The sequence below is a fragment of the Pempheris klunzingeri genome, chromosome 4 (assembly GCF_042242105.1).
Source record: "Pempheris klunzingeri isolate RE-2024b chromosome 4, fPemKlu1.hap1, whole genome shotgun sequence".
NCBI lineage: Eukaryota > Metazoa > Chordata > Actinopteri > Acropomatiformes > Pempheridae > Pempheris > Pempheris klunzingeri.
Window position 1 is genome coordinate 6,112,965 of NC_092015.1, and position 26,293 is coordinate 6,139,257.

Consider the following 26,293-nt stretch of genomic DNA (forward strand, 5'->3'; position numbering starts at 1 on the left):
AACACTGAGTCATCCTGATTGTGTCATTACAAAAGGCTTGAGCATCAGAACTGAACAAGAAAAGGCCTCATGAAAATGTGAATTTTGTCCAAGGAATAAACTTTGCCCAGCATTTCTATGTTTCTGACAATCTCACCTTATTTTGACAGAGGTTGAATAACACTTCAATCATTAACTGAAGACAATGTGACCCCCCCCCCCAATCAACAGGTCTGATTATGTTAATACAATCAAGATACCCTTACTCTATTAACTCATTCTTAAACTCCAAAAGAACACATATAACTAGGTTTTTGTTGCCCGGCAATGTGTGTGGGCGCTAGTTACCTCACTCTTGTGGAAGTCGCTGTCATAGAATCTACACTCCCCTGGCAAAGGGCTTTGGCTATGGCTTTCTTCAAGCACAGAAATCATCAGCACCTCCATCTCTGACACTGCTCCCATTCATGTGCTCAGCAGGGAGAGGAAAGAGCCCTTTGACTGCCACACACACACACAAGCTCGTATGTTCATACACACCCACACAGGCAGCGTCAGCAGCAAGTGTAGATGGTGGTGGTGGCGGGTGGAGGGAGGGAAGCTGGGGGGGGGGAGGTGCAGGGGCAAGGGAGGTCTAATTGAATCAAAGTCTAGGCACTTCAGTCGGGTGCATGTGTATATTTGTTGTCCACCCTCTTCTGTGCAAAGCAAACACCCCCCCCTAAGACCATATCCCTCTTTTTTAATTTAATCTTCACATTGGAAGTTACATTTGAAATCAATACTGAGACCTTCATTGCATGTACATAAAAACCAGCAGGAAGGAAATTCTGCTTGCAAAAGATCTGACTGCTACTTACTGTTGCCCGCATAGCTTTTTCTCATTCAGGCGTCGCTATTCACGCAGTCACAGATGCTCCAGGGTCTATAGACCCTCCACCACTTCACCCAACCCTCATGAGAAATCACATGACCTGCGATGCTAACACATCTGGCTGGGCTGATCCTTTACACCCTCCACTTCCATCAACTCCTGCACAAAATCCAGGAAGCGCAGCGGGAGCTATGCAGGCGGATGAGGCTTAGTCTCTTGCGCTGGATGTAGCCTTCACACCAAGTGTGGCATGAATCTCATGTTTGCTTAGCCTGGTTCAGCCTCATCTGCTCCATAGCGGCACTCTCTGCAGCAGGCGGCTTGTTCACTCTTGCCTCTGGCTCCAGTGCAGCCTCCCTACCGTCAGTATCCACAGCAACCCCTTCAACAAATAAGCCACAGCGATGTCCGCGCCAAACCTTCAGAGAAGGGATTGAAACCTTATCAGCAGTGGCCACTCTCCGGAAAAGGAGGTGGATGATCCAAAGAAAACAGGACCAAATATGAGAAGGACTGGATGATGCCTTTTTTGCTATTCAGTTTCCCTCTTGCCTCTGTCACTGACTGTGTGCCAGCTCAGTTAACGCCTGCTGTGCTCCTTAATATGGTTAATTTCAATAGCATTCCATCAGGGTGTGATCATAGCACAGCTGAGCCGGCAAAGGTATAAGGGTTCCATAGCGTGGGGAGTCCTTTGTTCTGCCTTTTTTCACAACAACAACAATGGCGTGAGGGAGCTGAGCGACCCACGCAGCTTCTGAGGCTGACATATACGACTACGCTACAGTCCCTCTCCCTCCCTCCCTTCTCTCTCTCCCCCTCATATTCTCTATGGCTCGCTCTCCCATTCACAGAGTGACATGCCATACACCCTCTTTTAATACTCCGATCGATGTGAGAGGAGATGAGGTGGTGGGAGTTCAATTGCAGAGCTCCTGCGCTGGCGACAATTGCACCCTCGATCTCTCTACCGTCTTCAAAGATCACAAAGCAGCCCACTGACAGTCAAAACAGAGACACCATTTGTACAGCGACACAATAAACAGAGCTTGCAAGTATTCACTGCTTCTGTAACATCTGTCCTCATTCATTCTAAATGGATCATTCCTTAAAGCGACAGCGCTGATCACTTGATCAGCATGTGCCAAGTTCACAGAGACTCTGCGTCACTGATACTGCTGCACAAACGGCGCACCTATGGCACATCCTCTGCAAAATGAAACCCTACAGTTTGTTTTACTCTGTCAAATGAAAATAAATGATAGATTTAAGGAATTTGATTTAAAAAAATAGCATCTAACAGCAATAGTAAAGGTCCAAGTATAATGGGCTTATGAAGTAAGGTCAGTTTAGGGAAATATGACTTAAAAATCTATTTTGGAGGAAGAAGAATGGGAAAAAGAACCAGTAGAAAAAGGGATTACATTTTTGCATTGATCAAAACGATGCCGTGTTGTGATCATTATGCTGAGAATCTGTTGAAATAAGGATTTTTTTAAACAACTACAATCATGGAGTTATGGATCAAATCTGAAATCAGGATAGCGCCCCCTTTAGGCCGATTTAAGGGTTTTTTTCTTTGTGCTGCTTTTCCTGTCTTTTTGGCAGGGCTAGACTAGTATGCTCCACAGCAGCTCCTTGGTAAGTCAACTTCTGAGATTACATTTATTCAACTGTTGACAGCACAGCTTTCACCAGCCACAGCAGCTGAATAACATGAAATAAAACTACCAAAACAAGCACCCTGATGTAGCAAGCACATTTTTTGCTGCTTGCTGACATTTCTGCAAAAATGCTGGCTGGTGTTGCAGAAAAAAAAATGTATAACCAGCCTTAGGTTGGAATCAGATCTTGGCCAAAATGTTCTTTTTCTCCCTTTCTAAGTTACAACTGCAATATTGTGCTGTATTGTGTGATGTGATTAGTGTTTTGAGGTTTAGACTGTGGACAGGTTACTATGATTTTTTTCAGGCATTTTCTTTCATTTATGTTTGGACAGGTGATATTCTCTTCATTATTTAGCTTTGGATTTCAGAGAATTGCCTCATAGTGTTACAGCAAAGTTAGACATTCAACAGAAGCAAAACTTCTAGTTTTCCCAGGCTTTGAGCAGTATTGTCTACTACACATTTAGCACAAAGGGTAATTGTTTTACAAAATAGCACAGGCTCATATGCATAATTGCTGGGAAAAAAGGGTCACAATAAAAGATAAATACATTTTTAATTTAGTGACGTTCCTCTTCTGATAAATCCACCCATTACCTCATAATTACCCTTACCCATACACAAACCAAGCTCTTGTGTCCCTTTGAGGCCAAGCTCTAATAAATATATTTATAATGCTAATGTAAAATACATTCAAGCTCTGCCCGAGACCCTGCTATAGAATGAGTGTATTACTGAATGTGTGTGAACTGTACAGTGACTTCATTTGAAAGTGGAAAGACTCTGAAACAGTGCTAGGATACTGCAAAGGTTACGTTTCACACAGATGACTAAGCACTGTAATGTGCAATGGTTTTCTGGTCACATTCTCAACAGGGGTGATCATTTTAACAGAGCTCTGAATGGCAGAAATCACGAAGAAACCATTAAGAGAACAGGAATAATGAAACTCAGATACACTGCAACAAATTCATGGAACAGAATGTCCGAAAGTTGAACAATAAATCTTGTTCCCACCGTTGTAAAGATTTGTGTCCATGCATCTAACCCTGTGCAAAGAGAGTGTGGATCAATTAGCACACAGTGTCACACAGGTGGCCACTGCTGTGTTTTATTACCCAAGAGAATTGGCCTGCTTTGTGCGTTCATGGCTGTTAGCTTTGACGTTTCTCAGCCGTTGGTGACTCAGAGTTCAGGTTTCTCACTATTTGTTCCTCTTAATTGTTTACTGTGCGCTGATGTGACATAGCAGCTGGGTGGACAGGAAACAGGAGCCAAATGACACAAGGAAAATCCTGCCAGCGTCGGAACTAGCCAGGAACTAACACAGTCTCCCTGCTGCTGATGGCATACGCTTACGTGTGCAATGATAATTCAAGGCAATTTGATGATCCTCCACCCTCCAGGATCCCCTGAAACGTTGCACGGCAGGATAGTTGGATAGAAACAGACGTCGGAAAAAAAATGCTTGTATAAAGTCCTTGTACATCTGTTTCATGTATTTATAGGTAGAACCACAAAATGTTATCACAGCACATATTCATTTATCCATGTATGATCTGAAGTCTGAGCACCAGCTTTCTGTTAACTATGTTAATTGGCTTTAATGTTTCCACACACTATCTAAATATATATATGGACTCTAGAACCACTATTGACTAAAGCTTTGCATTAAGTGAATATTTCTGCATTATGTTTTAAAAGGGCAATATCATGTTGATGTTATATGGTGATATTCATTTCATATACATAAATAGGAATGGGTAGCAATCAAATTATGTCGGTACTACCAAGAACTGACTCATATTTAATCAATTGGTGCCAAATTTATGTACCTGAGAGCCCATCTGGCCCATATGTTTGCGGGAAAGAGAGAGAGAGGAAGACTACGTCACCCCTGCAGTTTGTTCATACCCAACACAGTCAGGGCTGTGGTGAGCTCAAAGTGGTCGCAAGTGTGGTTACACTTTTCAAAACTTGATGCACACAATACAAGTTGTTGTTGTTGGAAAGGACTTAATTTTTACAGGTGATTTTTTTTTATGTTATAGAGAGAGTAAAGTAGGTACCATTGGCTACAGGTACTGACTTCCAGGTACCAGTACTGGTTTTGGTTTGAATGTGTGCTATACTCAACCCTATACCTAATCTAATGATACTAAGTACAAAAAAGAAAAACACAATGACATCTGCCATATTTATCCTTATAATGATTCAACCACCTGGACTTCTTTCTACATTTTTTTAAATTATAGTCAACCAAGGACTGAAGCCATTCCAGTATTGATCTGGGTGTATGGTTAGGGTCACTGTCAAATCAGCCACCAGATAAAAAAGGATGCTCCTACAAAGAGGACTTTACTCATGACTTTGCCTGTACACAACTCTGGTCTATGCTGCTTTTAATGTCTAACAAAAAAACATGCCACAGTCTGATGGTGCCACCATTATGGAGCTGGTATTAGATAGGTGATGAGGCTGTGGTAGTCCTCCTGATACAGAGATCTCCTCTGCAGCTGAACTGTTCATTTCTTGTTAAATCAAACGGCATTATCTTTTGGCTCATGCCCTCTGAAAATTTCACATGAATTTCTGCAAACACCAGGCATGCTGTCATGTGCTTTTTCTGCTCAGGAGTACCTTCCATCTGGCTCCTCTACCGCATAGCCCAGACTTGTGAAGTGCTGTACTGCGTGTACTCCTTCCAGAGGGATCTTTCATCGTGGCTATGGCACTTTGTACTTCTGTCAGAGTTGTCCTTCGGCTCCAGGTCAGCATCCTGGCACTTCCTAGGATGGTCACTGTGTTTGGTCACTTAACCTGCTCTAGAAAAAGCCATGGTTGTTTCACATTTTGGCTATTTTGGCTTATGTGCTCTTCCTGAATTTCCAACATGAGATCATCAACCGCAGCACTTGTACTTGAATGGTTATTAAGTGGAGTTCAGTTCAGTATTAGCTATGATTGATTCACTTGGTGAAATATTCAGTGCTTGTGTCTGTTCTGAATATTGGTGCAGTGATAATGGCATGGTTTGTCTCACTGGCTTAGAATAACGTGTCCTAAATACTGCTGAGTCACATGCTGTCCACCTCCTCGCAACAGTTGACAAATAGTGGGCTCACCCCCATCTTCACGGATGATTCAGGGGCTGACCGGGAGACAAGCAGAGTGGGTTGCATTTTTGTCACAACATCTCGAGCCCTCTGGCAACTCGTGAAGGGCACATGTCCAAGGCTCTGTCTCCTGTGTCTCGCTATAGCATACAAGGCCAGCACCAAAGACGGCTGAGTGAGGTCTCACTATCCCACAGTAACATTAGCCCACGCATGGCACCTAGCCACAAGCAGACCGCAAACTCATGGCTGTGGCTCCCTGTTCAATTTTTGCAGTTACTATTTAATGCTGAGTATTCGAACAAATACAGAACAAATCTCAGCTCATGTCGGAGAAGTTTTAAAAATGACATGCTTATGTTTGTATAACATATTGAAATAGAAAGGAAATTCAAAGCAGCTGAAAAACATCATAAGTACTCCGTCATTGACTGTTCTTTCTGAGCTACTCCTCAGAGGTGCTGCTATGCTGCTTTGAAAGATCTTGTAATTATATATATTTCCAGAAAGGTTGGATGATTCGTAGGAAAACTGACGGTAACTGCACAGCAAGAAGTTAGACCAGAGTGAAAATAACTGCCAATGAACCATTTCTAATAACAGCTCATCAAATTTTTCTCAAAGGTGTTTTTATCACTTACAGTCTGTCAGGTTAGAAACACAGACCTAGAAGCCATCAAAACAGAAGAACATAAAAACACAAGCACAAAGAACATGACAACATTCAATAGCAAATCTGATTAAAAAGAGTAATGAACAAAATGGAGGAAAACATACATACCCGTCAGCACAGACAGCAGCTAAGTACATAAGCCATTAGCTGGGCTTAAACATTGACAAAAACAGACTGATTCATCTGTTACCAATTTAGCTCCAACAGTAAGAGCAGGAAAACTTGTAGGGGGGGCTGGGAGGTTTAAATGGATGGAGGCAGTGAATCATACTAGCCAAAGTCGTCTCTAAAAAAGAATCATCTCAGGTAATGACCCAAAGACAACAGCTTCCTCTCTGACTCAGAATAATTGCTCCAACAGAGCGTTAATACCAAGTCAAAACTGGGATAAAGAAACCAAGAACAGAGAATGAGGTGTCCTTGCAGCTTCTCCAACTAAAGGTCAGAAATGGAGGGGTCAGCCATCGCTGTGAATCCTCTTCACTGTCACCGCAGTCTTGCCTCGCTCTGTCAGGGCCCAGACCCCTCCAGTGGTTCCTGCTCCTCACTCTGCAGCTGTCATGTTATTTACACACCTCCTCAGACACACTACACACATAAGCTACATCTTACTCGCAGCAAAGCTCAAGCAACAATCCCTGAAGAGCCCTGTGTCGAAACAATGCAAAATGGATGTCTTTTTTTTGCATCAGGATCTGGGATCAAGGCTCCGAGTCAAGACACTATGAAATTAGTTAACTAGTAAATTAATTCACGCTAAATCTCTTTCGCCATACTAAAGAACCAAACAAATAGGTACTAAAAACCCCCGTAATGGGAGACAGCCATGTGCTTTCAGCATCGGTTTTACTGTTACCTGCAAGAGAGGCCGATCTGAGGCGAGCCAAACATGCTAGCATGAGCAGCTGCACACTCAAACCCAGCTCCTCATGGTCAAAGGTAATAACTGAAGTAATAAGCCATTTGATTTGCAAGGACATGCACCCATAAAGCATTGTTAATATGATGGCTACAGATGGATGATACTGACCCTGAAACCACAGTGCACAATATTCAGTTCTGGCTGCATTTCCGTGAAAAATACATAAATAATGAGCACTACCCATAGAGTTGCCTTGTTTATCACTGCCCATTGTTCGCTCTTGCATTTATTTGGGTAATGGGTACTCAAAAGAAAAGATTCTCTGCTGCTAATATTTGCTATTTAGCCATTGGTGATAATGGTTTTTAGCTACTGCCATTCAAACCTCATATAATTTGTTTAACATGAAATATAATCATATCAAATCTTAGCTCAATAGTAATGAATTGTTTCTGCATCCATTTGTAGACAACCTATCTGGGTATCGATATGTCTGAGAGGGATACACAAACACCTCCGGTGGAAAAACAAAGTCATCACGCTGTGGTTTGAAAAACATACTAACTGCTCTCTGTTATCCGATACATGTTATTCCTCCTCATAAAACACATTACAACGCATTTCAGCGATCATGAACATGCAGTGTCTCCAATTGGTCTTAGCAGCAGGGTGGTAATGATGTAAGCCAGGCTCAAACAGCGTTATTTTATTCATCAGGCTCTCATAAAATACTGTAAACTCTGACAGGGGACAAGCACAGGTAATCAGGTAACCTTTGTGGGAGGTGGTAAGGTAACTGAATTCCATGAGAACAACACCCTCACAACCAGCTAAATTTGATCTCCACGTGAACAAAGCCTGATTCAGGTGAGGGTTTTTCCACTGTGGAAATTGACGGCTGGAAAGGCATGTTTATAGGGCAGTGCTAATATTAGCAGGTCTTATCTAGACGAACTGCATAAGACGGAGGAAATGACAGGAAAGATATCACTGTGGCTTCCATGCTATCCCCAGGAAGTCACGGAAACTTAAGAAAATCAAACTGATGACCATCAAAATGACAGGGAAACCACCCAGGCTTGTCAGGGCCACTCAGTCTCACTCTGACACTGACAGGACATGGTGGGGGATATCATTCCATATCCTGTACCCATGCAGCAGGGGCTGCTTTCAAAACCGAGAGGCTAACTAACATGCACCTGTTGCCTATGAAATATGCTCCATGAGCAGCTGAAGTGCAGACAAAGCCGTTAGCATGGTTTCAATATTCATCTGAGTGAGAACTATATCTGCATATTTTGTTTAGCATCCGAAACCACCAAACACACCAGGTTTCACACAACAGCTAGATACTGTGTGCTGGTATGAATACCACATAAGCAAATAGGAATAAGCCACTATTTGTCACGACACAAAATGGTATTTGTCTTTTCGTCTTCCTCTTCGTTTTTTTTCCAGCCAATGCATTCGTGTCACCAAATTCAAGCTGCTACTTGAACGTAAATCACACAAAAGATTTGTTTGCTTGTCCCTGTTTGTCCGTTCTGGGCTACTGTAAAAATATGCTGGTGCAACATGGTGGACGTGGAAGAGGCCCTGTTCTGTCAGCAGATACTGAAGGCTCATTCTAAGCTACCAAAAACACTGCAATTCTTAGTTTCAGGTGATTATACACTAATGAAGTTGTTATGAATGTATATTCAATTTCTGCTAATAGATCTCCCACACGCTGCACCTTTAATTTTCCCACAGTTGGCTCAGCGACATAGAGGTACAACAGTTCAACAACTGAAGACTTAAGGCCAACAACAGACAAAACCAGCTGGTGGCACCACTTCTAACAAATCCCTTCAATTGCAATTACAAGGCAGAATGCTAAAAATCAATTTTGGCATAATAGCTTTGATGCAGCAAGTGTGACTAACAGCAGAGAGTCATGAGGGCAAAAGGTGAGTGTACCTGCTGGGGGCCCTCTCCGTTGACCATGGATGGGGGTGGTGGTGAGGCCAGGATTGGGAGTTCAGGGCTGAGAAGCTGGCCGGACTCCAGAGGTGGGGTGTGGTCTGCCATGTCTCCCTCATTCACACCACTGAAGAGGTACTCCTGCAACAAAGCCAAGACGGTCAGCAGAAATGTACAAAAGTGGACCACCAGGATTTATGGTATCATCATCATCATCCTGAGTCTTAAAGCCAGAACAACATTTACCCTCGAAACTAATAATAATTATAATAATAATAATTAAATAGCAATGACATATACGGGATATACAGATAGTAGAATACAATTATAATATATTACAAAGCACAAAGAAAGGCTAATAGAATAGTCGAGTTTTCAGTGTTGATGAAGCAGAGTTTCAGAGAGATTACAAACAATATGGGAGAATAACAAATTCTCAATTCAAACAAATATTGGAAATATTATTTAGATAAGATTGTAGGGAAATAAGACACACACGTCTGCTTCTTTAGTGTAGAAGACATAGCCTAAGGCATGAGGCAAATAACCTTTAAATGCAACTGTTTCCACAGAAGACATGGTGACAAACCTGAATTGCAATGAGGGGAAATTTGACATACACCATAATTAATTTCCAAACACATTCATTGTTTTCCACTGCCAGTCATGCACCGGCAGTATTTTCTGGCACACAGCCCGGTTGCTGACTTGGACAGATATTTTCTGATGGCATCAATGAGCGGCCAGGTTAGGCCAGCTATTCTATCAAAACCTAAACAGGCCTGCCCACAGGCCAAAGAGAGGGCTGATCAGATTAATTTTCTTTTAAAGGATAGAAACATACCTTGTAGATAAAAGCCAAAGGAAAACCTCCACTGCACCCGATTACCCTCTCAATGGATTCTAGACATTCTAGGCATGATGTCTGTCAGGTGACTGGTATCAGCAACTTACTAAGCATAAGATCTGAATATTGTTTGTACAATGATTTCAGGGGGGGTGGCTCATAAGAAGGAGAAGGTAATTAGAAACTGGTTGATATGTAAAAACCCATTCAACTGAAAAAAGAAGTTTCTCTATACTTTGCATAGCAAGTACAAGTACCCAGCCCCTGCTGTCCATCTTCACACTTGTCTGTGAAGATTCTCAGACATCCGGGTCATAGTTGTTCCTTAGGAGTTGAGCAAAAGTCAACTGGACTTGTTGAAGGGACTTGAAGACGTCTCCCATCCAAGAGGCTGAACTGAATTCAGAACTGAAGAAGCCTCTTGGATGGGAGGCGAAACGTCTTCAAGTACCTTCAACAAGTCCAGTTGACTTTTGCTCAACTCCTAAGGAATCCTTCACTCTTCAACACTAACATCGAAAAGCTGACCATGAGATATTCAAGTGTCTGCTAAATTCAAGCAAGTAACCAATGCAAATCAATCAAGAGGGATTATACATAAACTGAGTCAAAGCTATGAGAGTATCCAGGGAAGATGCAGTTTCATTTTAAAGACGGTGCAGTGAAATAAGACTAAAGGGTCACAAAGAGTCACACTGAGGACTGAGCACTTGTGAAGAACTTATAAAAAGATGACATGGCTCGCAAAAATCCTGCCAAAACACAACAGAACACCATGAGAGAAATGTAACATGTGTCCTTGAACCTAATTACAATCTAGCGCATGCGCCCCTAAACCTCACAGTGATCTGGCTTATCTGTTAGCTTTAGCCCCTCCCCTCCTTAAGCTTAAACAGCAAAGACAGTTTACAGTGTGATGGTCAATGAACTGGGTTTGAGGGAACCATTTCTACAGTAGAGGGCCGACATGAGATTAGCCTAGTATCACCAGTAGGCTTTAGATGATGGCAGGCTGCTTCTGGTCATTAGGACCCCCAGTCAGTCACTGCAATCACTTAGCACATTACTCTATAACACAAGACAATTACAAGTAAGTCAATTACAATTATTTGCCCTGAACATACTCAAAACTGTTATCTAGAGTTCAGTGAAAGAAGTAACAAAAAAGGGATCACGGATCACAGCACTCTTATTTCCATTTTCCCCTAACCAACCACGTTTCACACAGTAGGTGAAACCTCAAGTGGCTTTCTATTCTCACACAGGAAGTTCATTTCATAGTTCATTTTACAAATATGATCGTGGTCATTTAATTAGGACGAATGGGTGATTGTCAGGTGTTTTTTATGCTCCAATACTTTGAGATATCTTTATAGAGGCTGCACGAGTGCCATGTAACCTGTGCTAAAAATGTTTTTTTTTAAAAACAGCTGCTGATACATAATCAGAATTACCACAACCTCCAATAAAAAAAAAAACAGTGAGACACACCAGCTGACTTTAGGTAGTAAACTCCTGTTGTGGCTGAATTGCACTAAAGCCCGTGCAAAGCCTTTCCTGTTGCAGCACGACAAACATTACTTCCATAACGAAATTGTGGTAACATCTGTTGTTGCCCTGACTGCACATCATATTTGACTGGCTGGATAAGATCACAACAGCTGTTTCTCAGTTACAGTTTTGTGAGATGGAGAAAACACCCCGAATGAGTACAATGGGTAATAAGATATTCTGTCTGGCCAATACTTCAGTCTATACCTCATTGTTAGATATTAGACAAAAGCATGGGCAAAGATGCAGAAGAAAAGCATGCTTCAAATGTACAATGCTTTGGGAATTGGTACCTTGGTCACCTTTAACAACGGCTAAAAAGTACCCAGGTTTTAAGCTAATTTGGGGGTTTGGTTGGAATACCTGACTAAATGTTGTCCTATGTCAGTGTAACAGCTGGTTATCCATTTAGTGCATGTGTTTGACTTAGCCTTCCAGTTACCCACTAAGCTAACCATAGCTCTGCCTCTCTCAACACTATCGTTAGCAGGTCTGTCAACTACATACATGAACTCGGTTATATCAAACACGTCCCACTGTTACTATTAAAGGAAATGTTCAGAGGTAATGTTCCTTATTGACCACAGCTAACTGGGTTAGCTACTTTGCAGCCAAGACAATTGTTTACTCTAGCTACAGGTGTGTGTGCTTAGTGTTATGTCATAGCTTTTCGTTATCTAACTATAGCACAGCATAGCAGCGAGCTAACGCTAACCGTAGATTTTAATTTAGAGTTTTCCCTACGAGAAGACAGCATGAACACGTCTGCAACACAAATGAGTTATTATCAACAGCGCGGCTTACGTTACTCACTCACTCAGTCGGCACAGCAGCAGCAGTCTTGACTGACACGCCGATGAACAGTGATGTTTTTTTTTTCCTGCAGCTCTTCCCGAAATGTTCAACGTCAGCGAAGTCCAATGACCAGCTACTCTCTGCAACACCTTAGACGGATAACTTGCTAGCTACCTAGATAAACACAAGACAAGGCTAAATGTGACATGCTAGCGTTAGCTTCCCTAATGCTACCTAGCTAATAGTTAGCAAGATGAAGATGTGCTTTGCTCGTAATATGCACGACGATCGCTCGCGTTGACTACACCTAAAACAGATCGAAGTAACTAGCGAGCGACAGTGACGGTGCCAAGTATCGATAGCGTTAGCCTAATTGCCAGTTTTATCGAGATAACTTTCCATCCAACCCTGCTCCTCGCATAAAAGTCAGGAATTTCGCCATCGCTTACAGGGCTCTGTGCGCATGCGTATTACAGCACATCATGACGAATCCCAAATTCCAAGATAGGGAAGAGAAACATTTATAATGTTGTCACATTGTTTGGATTTTGTTAGTGGACGTGGTGAGGGTCAAGCACGGTAATTATAAATCTGATCTGTCTACCTATATTTTTTATTATTTTTATAAGGAAGACCTTAAGGTTGACGTGTCTGTGATTGGTTTGTGCAACGTTTCAGCCGAAGAGGAACTTGTACGTGTTTATGTGGCAAAGCAGGTACACCTCATTTGTTTGTATCACCCTTTGTAAGGCTCAGCTTTGTCCTGCAGAGACACCGACGTGCAGAGACGATGCTAAACCATATCCTGCTTCTAATTTGAAATATCCTGCCTACTTTAACGGCATCAAATCGCCTTCAAAGGCTGCTTTTGGTTTTGTTCATTCATTTGTATTTTCCTGTGTGGAAAACACAATTACTGTGTAGGAATAGTAAGTTCAAACAAGTCAACTGGAAATTGGTACATAGAAATTTAATTTAATGGTGTATTTTTTGATTAAATAAAATATTCCCATAGCCCTCCCGCTAAATCCTCAAAGTCTCAAGAATATTTTTGTTTTTATTTTATTTTTTTTGCATTGATTGATATGTCTTTCATTGTCAAAATTATTTGACAGATATTAGAACTGTATTCTACATTACTAGTGCTACCCTTGAGTATAGATACACCTGTGAAGTATCTATCTATCAATCTATCTAATATGAAAATGTGAAATTTAGGATAGTGAGGTTCTGACAGCATTAAAATTATATGTTTCAATTACATGCATTTATTTTATCAATGAAACAAATGTGTGCACTCACATTTGTTTGCACTCTCTGATGTATTGAGCTACTATTTATCCATCAAAGGTGCACATGAAAATGGAAATGTGTGTACTTGAAATGTTGCTGCACAGTTTACTGTCACAGGCACAAACTGGACTGGATCCAAACATTAGATTTTATCTTCAAATGAAACCCAATTGTGTTTAATGACGGTCTGTAAAGCTTTGGCACAAACAGGTGCAATGTGTCATGCATCCACATACACTATGACAAGATTATCCATGGCTCCACCTGCTGGACTTTATAAGAGCACACAGATACAGCATACACGTTTCTGTTAAAGAAGGCAATGACATTTGAAGTGAAAAGCTCCGTGGAGGAATAGAAAGGACATGTCAAGAGAATTCAGCCTCAAGTGTCTGACATATACTTGATGATCATTTTACAGAATTGTTATACAGTATTTAGCAGTATAAAACAAAACTCAAAAGCAGACAGAGGGTGGATGGGTGAAGATATACAGTGACATTTAAATAGAGAAATAATTGTGCAAGAGAAACTACGCTGAAAGTAGCCACCTGCATCAGATGCATACTTTTTATATTTTTTATTTGATGTTAAATGCATGGTGTTAATTGTCCAAAGTAAATACAGTTTAGCATAACAGGTTTTAGGTATTATGAAACTAAAATCAATATGACTATACAAATTAGATAAGCTGCACAGTATTTCTCCAGTGTACTCATCACTCAGTGGTTTCAAATTTTGCTTTAAGCGGGGTAGGACTTTAAAAATGGAAATTCTAATTACAATTACTGTATTTATAATTATACATTTCTGTTTTAAGGATCATTCAGCTTATCTTCTCCCATTTTTAATAGTCAAAATGAACAAGAATGCATTATTTGATTGATTTTAATTGGATAAAACGAAATCTTTTTTTTACTTTATTTGTTTGCCACAAAACACGGTTTGAGTGTTGCAAAGTTTATTACTAATAGTCAGCTAATGTTAATGATTCTTGCTGAGAAAGCTTTTGATATTTTTGTCAATAGCACCAGAAGTTCCAAGCTCCGACCGTCATGAACGCACCACCTAACTACAGGAAGTACGGAGGTTTGTGTGTGTGAGAGTGCTTTTCAGTCGATGGGGCAGCGGTAGCGACCAAAGCTAACCACAACTAAGTGCTACCACAGCAGCTGAGGTGAAGTTACAGTCATACCAGACTGCCGAGATGACTCCACCAGCGGCTTGATTCGCCAAATATGTCGGCTGACAGTTTGTCGGTGCTTCATTGCTCACTTATTAGAAAAGGACACCGCGGACGAAGCACTAGCTAGAACAACAGCAAGGTAACGCCAACAGTTTGATCCATCAGCGTCAGCCTGCAGCAACAACTCCCCTTTGGCTAATTAGCCTCTTAGTTATTGTCTGGTAGTTTAGTAGCTAGGCTACAGCCGATGCTAGATGCTACATTAGCAACTTTTATGCTGCTAGCTAAACTCAGGCTGCGTGTGTTACAACGCGACGTGCTCGGTTTCCTTCGCGTTGTGTATTTGCAGCCTTCGTTGATTTGAAGTGTTGTGTATCTAGAAACAGCTGGGTGTAGCTGGGTGTAGCTGGGTGGGGTTGCGTCCAGTCCAGAAGGTCTGGGTCCAGACTTAGTGCGACTTCATGTTGTTGTTGTTGGCTGACAGACAATCACATAGTGTTGCCAGATATGCAAGTTAATTTTAAGAGCGTCTGAAGTTTGTTAGTAATGATACAGAGCTGAATATCAGCCAGTATTACACAGACAGACAGGTAGATTTATTGACAAAAAAAAAAAAAATATATATATATATATATATATGTACACACACACACAGAAGCCCAAGAGTCCCATATCAAATCAGTTTATTCAGGCTAATGTATAAGAGATGTATGAGAGCATCATGATTTAAATGCAAAAGAAGAGTGTATCCGTGACATATGGTTAGGCCACTGTAGAGGAAATATTGTGCTAGGCCTTAGATATGGTAGAGCAAAACATAACCTGACACACGGTAATGGGTTTACCTCAGTCAACAGGCACACGTGCATTAATCTGTCTACAAAACTAGGCTCTGTGCCCATTTGCTGTCTGTGCTACAGATTATACAACTACTTAATTTCCAGTTGACAGCGTGTTATGGCTTATTCATTAAATAGTCAGCCATCTATCAGGTTGGTTTTAACTGTACTGTAAAAACAATAGTTGTACTTTGTATGCCATCAAGAATTTATTAACCAAAGAGGGAATAGCTGCAACATTACATGTTAAGCATATTCCTACTTGACTGTGACTCAGCATTTTACTTTTCCTTATGAATATTCTTTCTTTTAAAGAATCCCAAAGTACAATGTTTAGTTAAGGCGATGTGCACATGTTAAACAAAGTCTTTATCTCATCTTTTCATGAAGGCCTTTCCCCACATTTCCAGCTTGTGTTCAACACGTGCAGTATCTATATATATATATATATATTTTCTCTGGATGACTCTTATTAACATCTATTTAACTGTGTTTTCTCCTCATTTTACAGCTGAGTAGTATGCTGGACGTGGGGAAGTGGCCAGTGTTTGCGCTCCTTCCTCCTGAGGAACTACGGCTTATCCGGCAGGCTTGTGTCTTTGGCAGTGCTGCAAATGAAGCTCTCTATGTCACAGTCAATGATGAGGTAACACTTTAAGCACAGCTTTAATCCTCTTGTTTACATTGAGATGGGCTGCAAGACTTGATAGACTCTCCTTTCTTAATATTGGTTTGATTTTTGATTTTTTTTTTTTTTTATACAAAGAAGTGGATAGAAAAATGCCACAGCCCTCTCACAGTCTTGGGTTGATACAGAGTGCAGTTCCAGGCACGGGGATAAGCAGATAGAATGAGGCTATCTTTAGCCATACAGGCCTAATACCTGAGCAAGCTCCATTTTTATCCTGTGGAAAGGTGTAGAGTGTGGCTCATCTTGCCACCCTGGCTCATGTGTTTGTCCCTGTGGCCCAAACAGTTTGTGTTTTGGAGCAATCAGTTGTGACACGAAAATACATATATATTTGGGTGGATTTCTAACTTGAAATGGTTGGGTGCATTCAATTCCACCTTGTCTGCTTGTGCAGTTTTCACTGCCGTTGATATTATTTCACACAGCACGCAAACATTCAGGGAAATCAGATGCTCATGTATTTCTGAAATTTAATCTCGGGAATGATTACATTTTGGTCGCAGGTGTTGATTCATTTGGGTGTAAATAGCACTGAAATGATTAGTTCGTTAATCATTTAGTCAACTGACAGAAAATTGGTGGAAATTGTGAGGGACATTTGTCCTTATTTTCTAAAAATGCAGAGACTTAATAGACAATTAACCAACTAAACAAAATATGCAGTTAAATGATAATGAAAATATAGTTGGTTGCAGGCCAAGTTGCATAGTGGAATGCAAAATGATTATCATATATAAATATATATATAACATTTTATTTACACTGTGAAATTACTTTTCACACTTCTGACTTTTCCATCATTTCAAATAATAATTAAAATCATACTAACAAAGTGTTTATTATGTAGTCTCCTCCCAGTATGTCCTCTCGACAAATATTTTGTTTACTGGGGTGTCTATACTTATGAGTAAACATCAGAGTGTAGTATTTAAGTCTTTTTTTAAACTTTTAATCAGTACTCCATCCTGTGGTGTTTGGTCTTTGCAGGTCTTTGCTCTGGGCACCAACTGCAGCGGCTGTTTAGGGCTCGGAGACCTTCAAAGCACTATTGAGCCGCGCAGGATTGATGTCTTGTGTGGAAAGAAGATTGTGTCCCTAAGCTATGGAACAGGACCGCATGTGGTTATCGCTACTGCAGGTAATCCAGTTTAGAAAACTTCTATTTGTCCCAGAGGGGGAATATCCTCAGGAGGCACAGGAATGGCATCACTAACAACAAGCTGATGCATGCAAATGTCTAGAATTTGGGTTTATGATGATGCTGTGGTGTTGCTGCCCGTAAATTATCAAAAATCACCCGATTTAAAAAAACAAAATAGTGCGAAAATAGTTAACAGATGCTAATAACTTATATTACAATGACAGGTTTGTATGCAGACATTTAGCAGTTCAGTGTGTTTTGGTACAGCGGTGACCCTCTTGTAATTTGTGGGTAAAGGAGTCACAAAATGTTGCATCAAATAGTAGACAATTATTGTAAATCACTACATGACCATAGACATTAGACTTGCATTCACATACATAATGTAATTTTAACTCAGATGAAAAAGACGTATTTTCTTTCCCAACCAATCAGATTTCAAAATATAGTTTACTTAACTCCAGTTAGTGGTGTAAATAAATCTTTAACAGCAGTGGGGAAGCATAACAAACATTGGTGTCAGGTCTTCTATTACAAGAGCTGTCAATTCATTTAAGAGTGATTGCAGGTTTTAATCTCAGGTTCAGATTTCTGGTTACGAGGTTGTTCACATTTGGAACGGCTAATGTGCCCTTTATCCAGATGTCTTTACTTACATGCGTGACGTCCACTGTCTCTTATCTGTACATGAAATATTAACCACTGAGACAACATGAATGAAAGTTTGTTGGCTGCTCTGTAGATGGAGAGGTGTTTGCTTGGGGCCACAATGGCTACAGCCAGCTGGGCAATGGGACCACCAACCACGGGCTGACCCCTGCCCTCGTGTCCACCAACCTCCTCAGCAAGAGAGTGACAGAGGTGGCCTGCGGCTCCCACCACACCATTGCCCTTACAACTGATGGAGAGGTAACTTATTATCATTATCACTTTCTTTCGGCTTAATCTGTGTATCTGTTTGGACATTCCGATATTCATCTCTGTGTTCAGGTGTACGCATGGGGTTACAACAACTCTGGCCAAGTAGGCTCGGGGTCTACTGCCAACCAGCCGACACCACGCCGTGTCAGCAGCTGCCTGCAGAACAAAGTGGTGGTTAACATAGCCTGTGGTCAGCTCTGCTCTATGGCTGTACTGGACAATGGAGAGGTAATGGGTCACATGAATCAGCAGATGTTTACTGTGAATCGGTGCTCTCAGTTGGTCAACTTCTTGGCAGGAGCTCATACTTCTTTTTTTTTTAAGGGTACTGGCTAATACAACTGTGTAACACACCTGAACAGAACATGTCCATTAATTAAGCAGTTTGTACATTAGAGGCATGGATAATAATTTATGTTTTTGCCTACTTTTTTAAACATACAGAGTCTTCCTGACCAGATCATTTGAAACAAATGTATTACCCTGATTTAATGACCCGTCATGCATCCAAAAGCGGCTGTTTTTTTTCTCCATCGAGATGACAATGTCCATCGCAGTTTATAGTTAAGTAATTCCTTGCAAGGACAAATACATGACCGCTTTAAGAAAAAGAAGTTTTTACAGTAATTAAAATATATTCAGATAAAAGCTAATTGAAACAGATTTTTTTTTCATACCAACCAATGCCCTGATATAATGTGTGCATGAATTTGTCCCATTTTTAGATCTATGGTTGGGGCTACAATTGCAATGGACAGTTGGGTTTGGGCAACAATGGAAATCAGCAGACCCCATGCAGGATCGCTGCTCTCCAAGGTGTCAACATCGTTCAGGTAAGAGCCTGGAGAGAGAGAAATCTCATAGAGCTGTTTTTTTATCATCTATTCCAGTCAACACTCAGCTAAATGACACTTTTCCTTCCATGTACAGGTTGCCTGTGGATATGCACACACGTTGGCACTTACCGATGAGGGCTTAGTTTACGCCTGGGGAGCCAACTCGTATGGGCAGTTGGGAACAGGCAATAAGAGTAACCAAGCTCTCCCCACTCTAATAAATACAGACAAAGAGAGGTTAGTACTTCGTTTTTAATCCTGACTTCGATTAGCATAGACACTGAGAGATCACCGAGGGCCATATTAAAAGATCCTGAGAGATACATTTTTTACTGAATGCCTCAAAGGCATATGTGGTTTAACATCATATAGTAATAAGAGATTTATTACTGACACTAAAGAACAATTAATAGTAAAGTAGTGCTCACTGTGGGAATCTGCCTCTATTTGCCTATGATAGAGTTCCTACTTTGCCTCTTAAAGCAATATTGGACATATTTCAACAAATAGTTTGCATATGAAAGCTATACATGAGTAATACTAAGGTATGAATACTGTTTTTTGTTACTAGGATGGTGGAGGTGGCCGCCTGTCACACCAGCCACACGTCAGCTGCCAAGACCCAGAGCGGGCAGGTTCTGATGTGGGGTCAGTGTCGAGGTCAGGCGGTGGCCAGCCCCTACCTCACCCATTTCAGCAGCACAGACGACGTGTTCGCCTGCTTCGCCACACCAGCAGTCACGTGGCATCTTCTCTCAGTAGGTAAGAGTCTTATAGGAATATAAAGATTTCTAAATCTCCATAAAAAAACTAAAACTCCATAGTTATGGATTTTTTTTGCCATTCATTTCACATTGACCACCTGTGCAGTGGTCGGAGGTGATCTGTACAGTGGGCACATGTGTGTCATAAGTACAGATTCCTGGAAGAGGTCTGACAAGTAAACAGGAAACTCTGTTTCCTGTTCATGTCAAACAATCACATGTACCGATTCATCTCATTTGAACTCAACTCAAACTAAGGAGCATAAACATGTTACCTTGACATCCTAACTTTCTGTTTACTCTCAGTTTTTTAAAGTTAATGACATCCCTCTGAAAAATCTGTTTAGCAAGCCACTGAAGTCATCAAGTGCGATCTGTTTCAGTCTGTGCAACTGTCATGCTAGAGCAACAAATAGTGACTCCAGTTGCTTGAGAGAATCATATCTCTAACTGCCTCATTTTTAAATTGTAATTTATGGGATTGTAGTAAAATGTATGTGCATACCCTGTAGTTATGTTTGCTATATATTTATAGTGAAATATGTCAGTTGTTACAGGACTGTAAAATAGAAATAGTGCCTTTTATTAAGCACTTATCCAGAAAAAAAATGTTATTCATTCCTTCTTTAAAAACGTACTTTTCTTTATTTTGGCTAGATGGCGATGACTACCTGACTGTTGCCCAGTCTTTAAAGAAGGAGTTTGACAGCCCGGAGATTTCAGACCTGAAGTTCTTGGTTGATGGGAAGTGTATCCATGTTCACAAAGCCCTGCTGAAAATCAGGTACAGAAAACAAGGACACTGAAAGTCCAAATTGAAAATGCAAACTAGTGCTACTTGGTTATTGGGACTATTTCGCAATTTGGCACTATTTTCTGTTATAATGTGATGATTATTTTCTCATCTTTATTTTTTGCAACTTAAAATCCAGTTTTTGCAAATCATATTTTAAATAGCCTTTTATACAAAATAAAAGTAATTCTAGAAAAGGCGTTTTGAGTAGCTGGTGTGTGTCTGGTGAGGTTGTATGAAAATTTGAACTCTGTCTGCTCATGCACACAATTTAAATTTGTTCAGAATATACTTCATTGCTTACTGAGGTTCCTTTTTACACACACCAAATTAAGAATTAGTCTTGGGTGCATGATGATGGTGATGGGTGATGATACTTATACAGGAACTGAAACAATGTCTCCAAGTTTTCCTCCTTGTTTTTCGTCTTAGCTTGACTCTGTTTTTAGGACATTATTGTCCTTTCTTCCTCCCCAGAGCAGCCTGCTTCTCCATCCTGACTTTCAATATGGTCACATGAGTGTATTTTTCACATTCAGAGGTTGTGCTGGGTCATGAGTAATGAAGGCGCTTAGTATCCCGCGCTGGGATGTACAGGGCAGCAGAAACACACTTTGATGTTGCAGAATTGTGTGATTGTTAATTGTGAAACATAAAATCAGCCGCGAGCCGTCTTCCTGTACTAATAAATTTAACATACACCTACTGAATGCTGCGTCGCCTATATTTAAACTCTGTCTGTTAGACAGCGTTTCCTCGTCTTTCCTGTTAATGTCACGGGGAAGCAAAGACAGACCTATTGTTTCCCGTATTTCTTTTTATAACCACACTTGGACACAGAGTATCTGCATTCCAGTCCTTTGCTCTTCTGCACTGTCAGTAGGAAGGAGCCAGAGTGTCTGCGACGCCAACCTTAGTGCAGACGCTCACACAAACATGCGACAGTGCAAAAGGCCTGGTTTGGCAAGGTCACATACAAATGATACGTTTGGGATGCACTGAAAGAATGAAGACTTGATGTTTGTTCACTGTGTCCTGAGGAGAAATGATAGAGAGGCGGTGTTTGGAACCAGTAGAGATTAGGAGTAAGACATTTTGAAGAAATGTAATGAAGAAGTAATCCGTATTTATAATGCAGCAGGATGTGAAGAACAAATAGGATGAATGATTAGAAATGACATAATATTTCGCAGCATGCCTGTTTGCATGTTAAAACACTGTTTGGCTACTAACCACATATACCTCATGTTGCTGAATGTTTATAAAGTGATGATTTTTGCAGATATTGCTCCGTCTTCATAGGCTGTTAGCGTTGATTTTCCATGCAGTACAAAAATGAATCAGCAGCTTCTTAAAACTTGCTTGAGTTTTGGGCGGTATCACAGTTCTGCGCTCCATTACAACAAAATGCTAAAATAACTTTGACAACAAATGATTGCAAACCTTGGTATAAGTTCTTGTAAAGTGGAATCTTGTTTTTGAATCACAACAGCATGATTTGCAAAATAGCAGCAGTGTTAGGTACACATAATTTGCAAAATCACTATTGTGGTATCTACCATGTCACACAAGTCGGCTTCCTTTCTTTCCTCCCCAGGTGTGAACATTTTCGTGCACTGCTGAATGAAACGGATGAGGACGCCATAGAAATACACCAGTTCTCGTACCTGGTGTACCGAGCCTTTCTGGAGTACCTCTACACAGACACTATTAATCTGCCACCAGAGGACGCTATTGGTAAGCTCAGACATGGACCAGAGTCCTTAAAACACTGAGAGCAGTAGAAAGCTTTGAAACAAGTCAATGCAGAAGCCGTGAACACATTCACCTGTGCGTTCTTGTGCGTGCAGGGTTGCTAGACTTGGCTACGTTCTACCGAGAGACGAGGCTGAAGAGGTTGTGCCAGGAAACAATCAAGAGAGGCATCTCTGAGGAGAACGCCATCACTCTGCTCTCTGCTGCTGTCAAGTATGAGGCGCGGGTAAGCTTATAGCCCCTGACACACAGTCCAGCAGCGGGGGCCTTCTCAGTAGCTAGTTGTACTCCTCAGCAACTGACCAGACAGCCCTCTTCATTTTTAGGACCTGGAGGAGTTCTGCTTCAAGTTTTGCGTCAACCACCTAACAGCTGTCACGCAGACCCAGGCCTTTGCAGACATGGACCACGACCTGCTCAAGAACTTCATTAGTAAAGCCAGCCGTTACGGGGCCTTCAAAAACTGACTAGAGCGCCCCTGTAGTGATGGATCCAACGCAGCGAGGTTTAAGCTGGCCGAGGGCCTGAGAGTCGACCCTAGACCAAAGTAAACGCCAGCACTTCAAAGCCTTGTCGCTGGGGATGTTAACACCGGAGGGGCAGAGGCTAAATAGAAAGATGTGCCGCAGTGGTCATCTTACTGTCGTCTTTGTGTCACTGATAATATGCTTTGCAAATCTGGTGACTGATTTGTTTGTTCAAGCTAGTCAACAGACAATGGGGTGCCGGGGCTCGCCTCGCTGTAACAATCAGCTCAGACAGGATGCCTGGAAATGCTCGGTAAAATAAGGGTTTGATGCTGAGGTAATTTTTTTTTTTTTTTTTATCACACTGCCCTTTATCAGTTAAAAACCGGAATGATCAGAGCGTGTATCGTTCTGTTGATTATGTGTGGTCAGTAGTGACAGGAAGCCATAAATGGACCCTTCATATTGTGCTGCTTTTCTTTGAAGCCTTGATTCTCAAACTTTCTTGAATGAGAGGTAGTATTTAGTGAGGAAAAACATGCAAGCTGTTCTTGTGTTTTAGAAAACTGCAACTTATTTTTGACACCTTTTTTTTTTCTGAACAATTATAATTTGTATTCTATCAGTGAGAATATCTGTTCTCTAGCGTAAGTCAAATTTTTTGCCACTATGTTTTATATGGTAGTTATTCACCTTTGCCATCCAGACTTACCGTTACTGCTTGATGTTTGTTTTGACCAATATTTGCACTGTTGTGCTGTGGACAGTTACTTTGGCCACCACACACAGACAGATCGATAGGAAAAGGTGCAGTCAGTTACACTTAATGAGAGATAAGGACATCCTACTGCATGTTTACTTGTGCTCAGATTAAGCCTGTCTGAGCAGCTGGTGTCTGACTTACACAAGCATATTGATTCCTGTGTAGCCGTCAGCGACGTTAACTGTAAGTGCAGCTGATTTTACAGTTGTGTTTTTTTTGGTATGTTTACAAAAGTTTGGTTGTTTATTGTTTTTTTTTTAACTTGTTAAAATGTTGGCAGCAACGTTCTTGTTCTTTTTACACATGTTTCTTTATACCTCTCCCCTGATAGCACCTTGTCATAATGAAATAGCGCTGGCATAATGTAATTGCCAAGTGACTGTGTTGACTAGAGCCCAAGTCTCATGTAGGACCACAAGGTCTTAAAATGTAGTTACCAGATAATTCCACATTAAATTCCTAAATCTATTTAAATAGAACAAAATGCTTTTACTTTAACAAGCCAATTGTATTTTTTGGACCATTTTGATAATTACTGAAAATGCCTGTATTCTCATTTTGTATGGAAAATGATGTAAGCTGCTGACAGTAGCACTAATGGTAACATTTGATATCCTAAAATGTATTAAAATAATAAGTACATAATTGAATGTATGTGTTTATTACTGTAACGGTTAGCCTGCTGTGGAGTAATGAATAAATTCATAGTCTTGATATGGAAGAAAAAAATCTTCATCCCATTCAACACTATGTTTGGTTAAATGTACAGCTCTGAGCTACAAACACACATCAACGGTTACACCAGCAGCAGCTCTCAGCTATCAGGGGGCAGTGTGGTGCACCTCAGTATTTTCACACTTCTGTATTTGTGTGCCGAAAGCCTGCTGAGAACTGTGCATGTTAAGGTTTCCACACCTCCCTCACTCTGACATCAAGTATTTTTACAAAAAGGTTAACACATTACAATCACTTGAAAATGCCCTCCAAAAAAAATCCACTTTTACCAATGCAACAGCTACGCTTGCAGGGGCCCGTATTTAATGCACCACTAGTGAAATATTGCTAGTGTTGTGTCAAGTGTCAAGCAAAGATGTTACACAATATGACTCATGTTTGCACATTCAGACATAACACACCATTTAAGTCTTCCTGCAAGCGGAAGCTCCTGTCCTTCTACCCGTTTTCTTGCTTATACACTGAAGTACAAGACCAGTCAGAGTAACAAGGTCACTTCACAAGATAAGCCAATATAATTAGCGTGCAGTAAAATTACATATTTGTAAAGTTTAAAATATTACATTTGCTTGAGAAGTGTTGATTTCACCTCATACAGTTTCAGCTGACAAGCTTCATAGCATGTCCCAAGAGACGGTATGTTTGGGCACTTTGTGATGAAGGCCGGATCAGCAGCTCACAGATGATAATTCACTTACTTAGTTCTAGCTGATGGCAACTCCCAAAACAAATGATGTAAAATCTATGTGGGTATGGCTGTCAGAATTGCACCCAGTGTGATGAACATTATAAAAGGCTTTCTGGTGTATTGCTCTTTAGTGACTGGACTGTCAAATAGTTACACTTATTGGCCATATTCACAACACTTTGCTATATGCAAGGAAGAGTCAAAACATGAAATTAATTGCAAATTTTGTGCTTTTTGGCTTTTAATTTCCTTTAATTTTGAGTTACAGTTGCAAGAAATCACACACACCAGTTGTGTGTTTCTCTAAATTGGGTTAAGGGACATTTTAGTCATGCAGTATGCAGTACTGGGCTGCCAGTCAAGTTAACTGTAGATAAAGCCAAAGACTAAACATATGTACACTGTTACACAAGTGCAACGGTTTTACATGGAATAGGAGGAAGTGCTCACAGCTGCCAACGGTAACTGGCACTCTGCCACAAACAGATATTCCCCTTACACTGTGACAAAAATATGATCTAAATTGTGGATTCATTTGGTCACAATAAAGCCCTTCGATATTCCAAAAAAAGATGCGGTATGGGAAGCATTTTGATCCTTTAATTAAGAGCAGCAGTTCGGCAATGTAAAAATACTTAATTACACGTAGATGTTCTGTATTCAAATTCAAGTGTTCCCAGTAACATGCATTCATGTGAAGGAAGTACTTTTTATGTTGTACATGCTCAGCTTGGAGTTCATTTTAACTACTTAACATGATTTGGGGTAGTTTATTATATTTTATAAGCTGATCATACATTGTGTAAGTAACATCTTATTGAACAAAGACCCTAAAGCCATCAGACAAATGTAGTGGAGAAACAAAGTCCAGTATTTCCATTTGAAATGTGGTGGATTAGTAGAACTATAAAGCATAAAATGAAAATGCAAAGTACATGGTCTTTTATAAGTTTTTTATGTGCCGCCGAGAGTGAATGTGCTTTCCATATTTTCTACCAAATTCATTTTCTGTAATTCAAGGTAGAGAATCGACCACAGTATTTCTGCTTGGAAGGGTTGTTTAATCTGGGCAAAAAAAAAAGCATCAGCCTCTGT

The 26,293-nt window shown here is 40.7% G+C and overlaps 2 protein-coding genes across 3 annotated transcripts in view; one reads left to right on the forward strand and one right to left on the reverse strand.

Moving 5' to 3' along the window:
* The window catches only part of fndc3a (fibronectin type III domain containing 3A), a 41,593-nt gene extending 28,813 nt beyond the window's left edge, over window positions 1-12,780 (reverse strand). Inside the window, exons 1-2 of one of the 2 annotated variants that reach the window (XM_070828848.1) lie at window positions 12,349-12,780; window positions 9,131-9,274 (exon numbers count right to left, since the gene is read on the reverse strand). In XM_070828848.1, coding sequence (XP_070684949.1) covers window positions 9,131-9,241 — 111 coding nt within the window. In that variant the 5' untranslated portion in view covers window positions 9,242-9,274; window positions 12,349-12,780. Of the gene's footprint in view, window positions 1-9,130; window positions 9,275-12,344 lie in introns of both variants that reach the window. The other variant, XM_070828847.1, reaches the window with a different exon arrangement.
* Window positions 12,781-14,735: 1,955 nt separating this feature from the next.
* On the forward strand, window positions 14,736-24,420 carry rcbtb2 (regulator of chromosome condensation (RCC1) and BTB (POZ) domain containing protein 2). Its single transcript, XM_070829446.1, has 12 exons — window positions 14,736-14,944; window positions 16,156-16,290; window positions 17,323-17,473; window positions 18,219-18,385; window positions 18,467-18,625; window positions 19,123-19,230; window positions 19,328-19,470; window positions 19,805-19,995; window positions 20,655-20,781; window positions 22,388-22,527; window positions 22,641-22,771; window positions 22,872-24,420. Exons 2-12 carry the CDS (start codon window positions 16,165-16,167, stop codon window positions 23,010-23,012), a joined length of 1,584 nt encoding a protein of 527 aa, XP_070685547.1. The 5' UTR covers window positions 14,736-14,944; window positions 16,156-16,164; the 3' UTR covers window positions 23,013-24,420.
* Window positions 24,421-26,293: the final 1,873 nt, after the last annotated feature.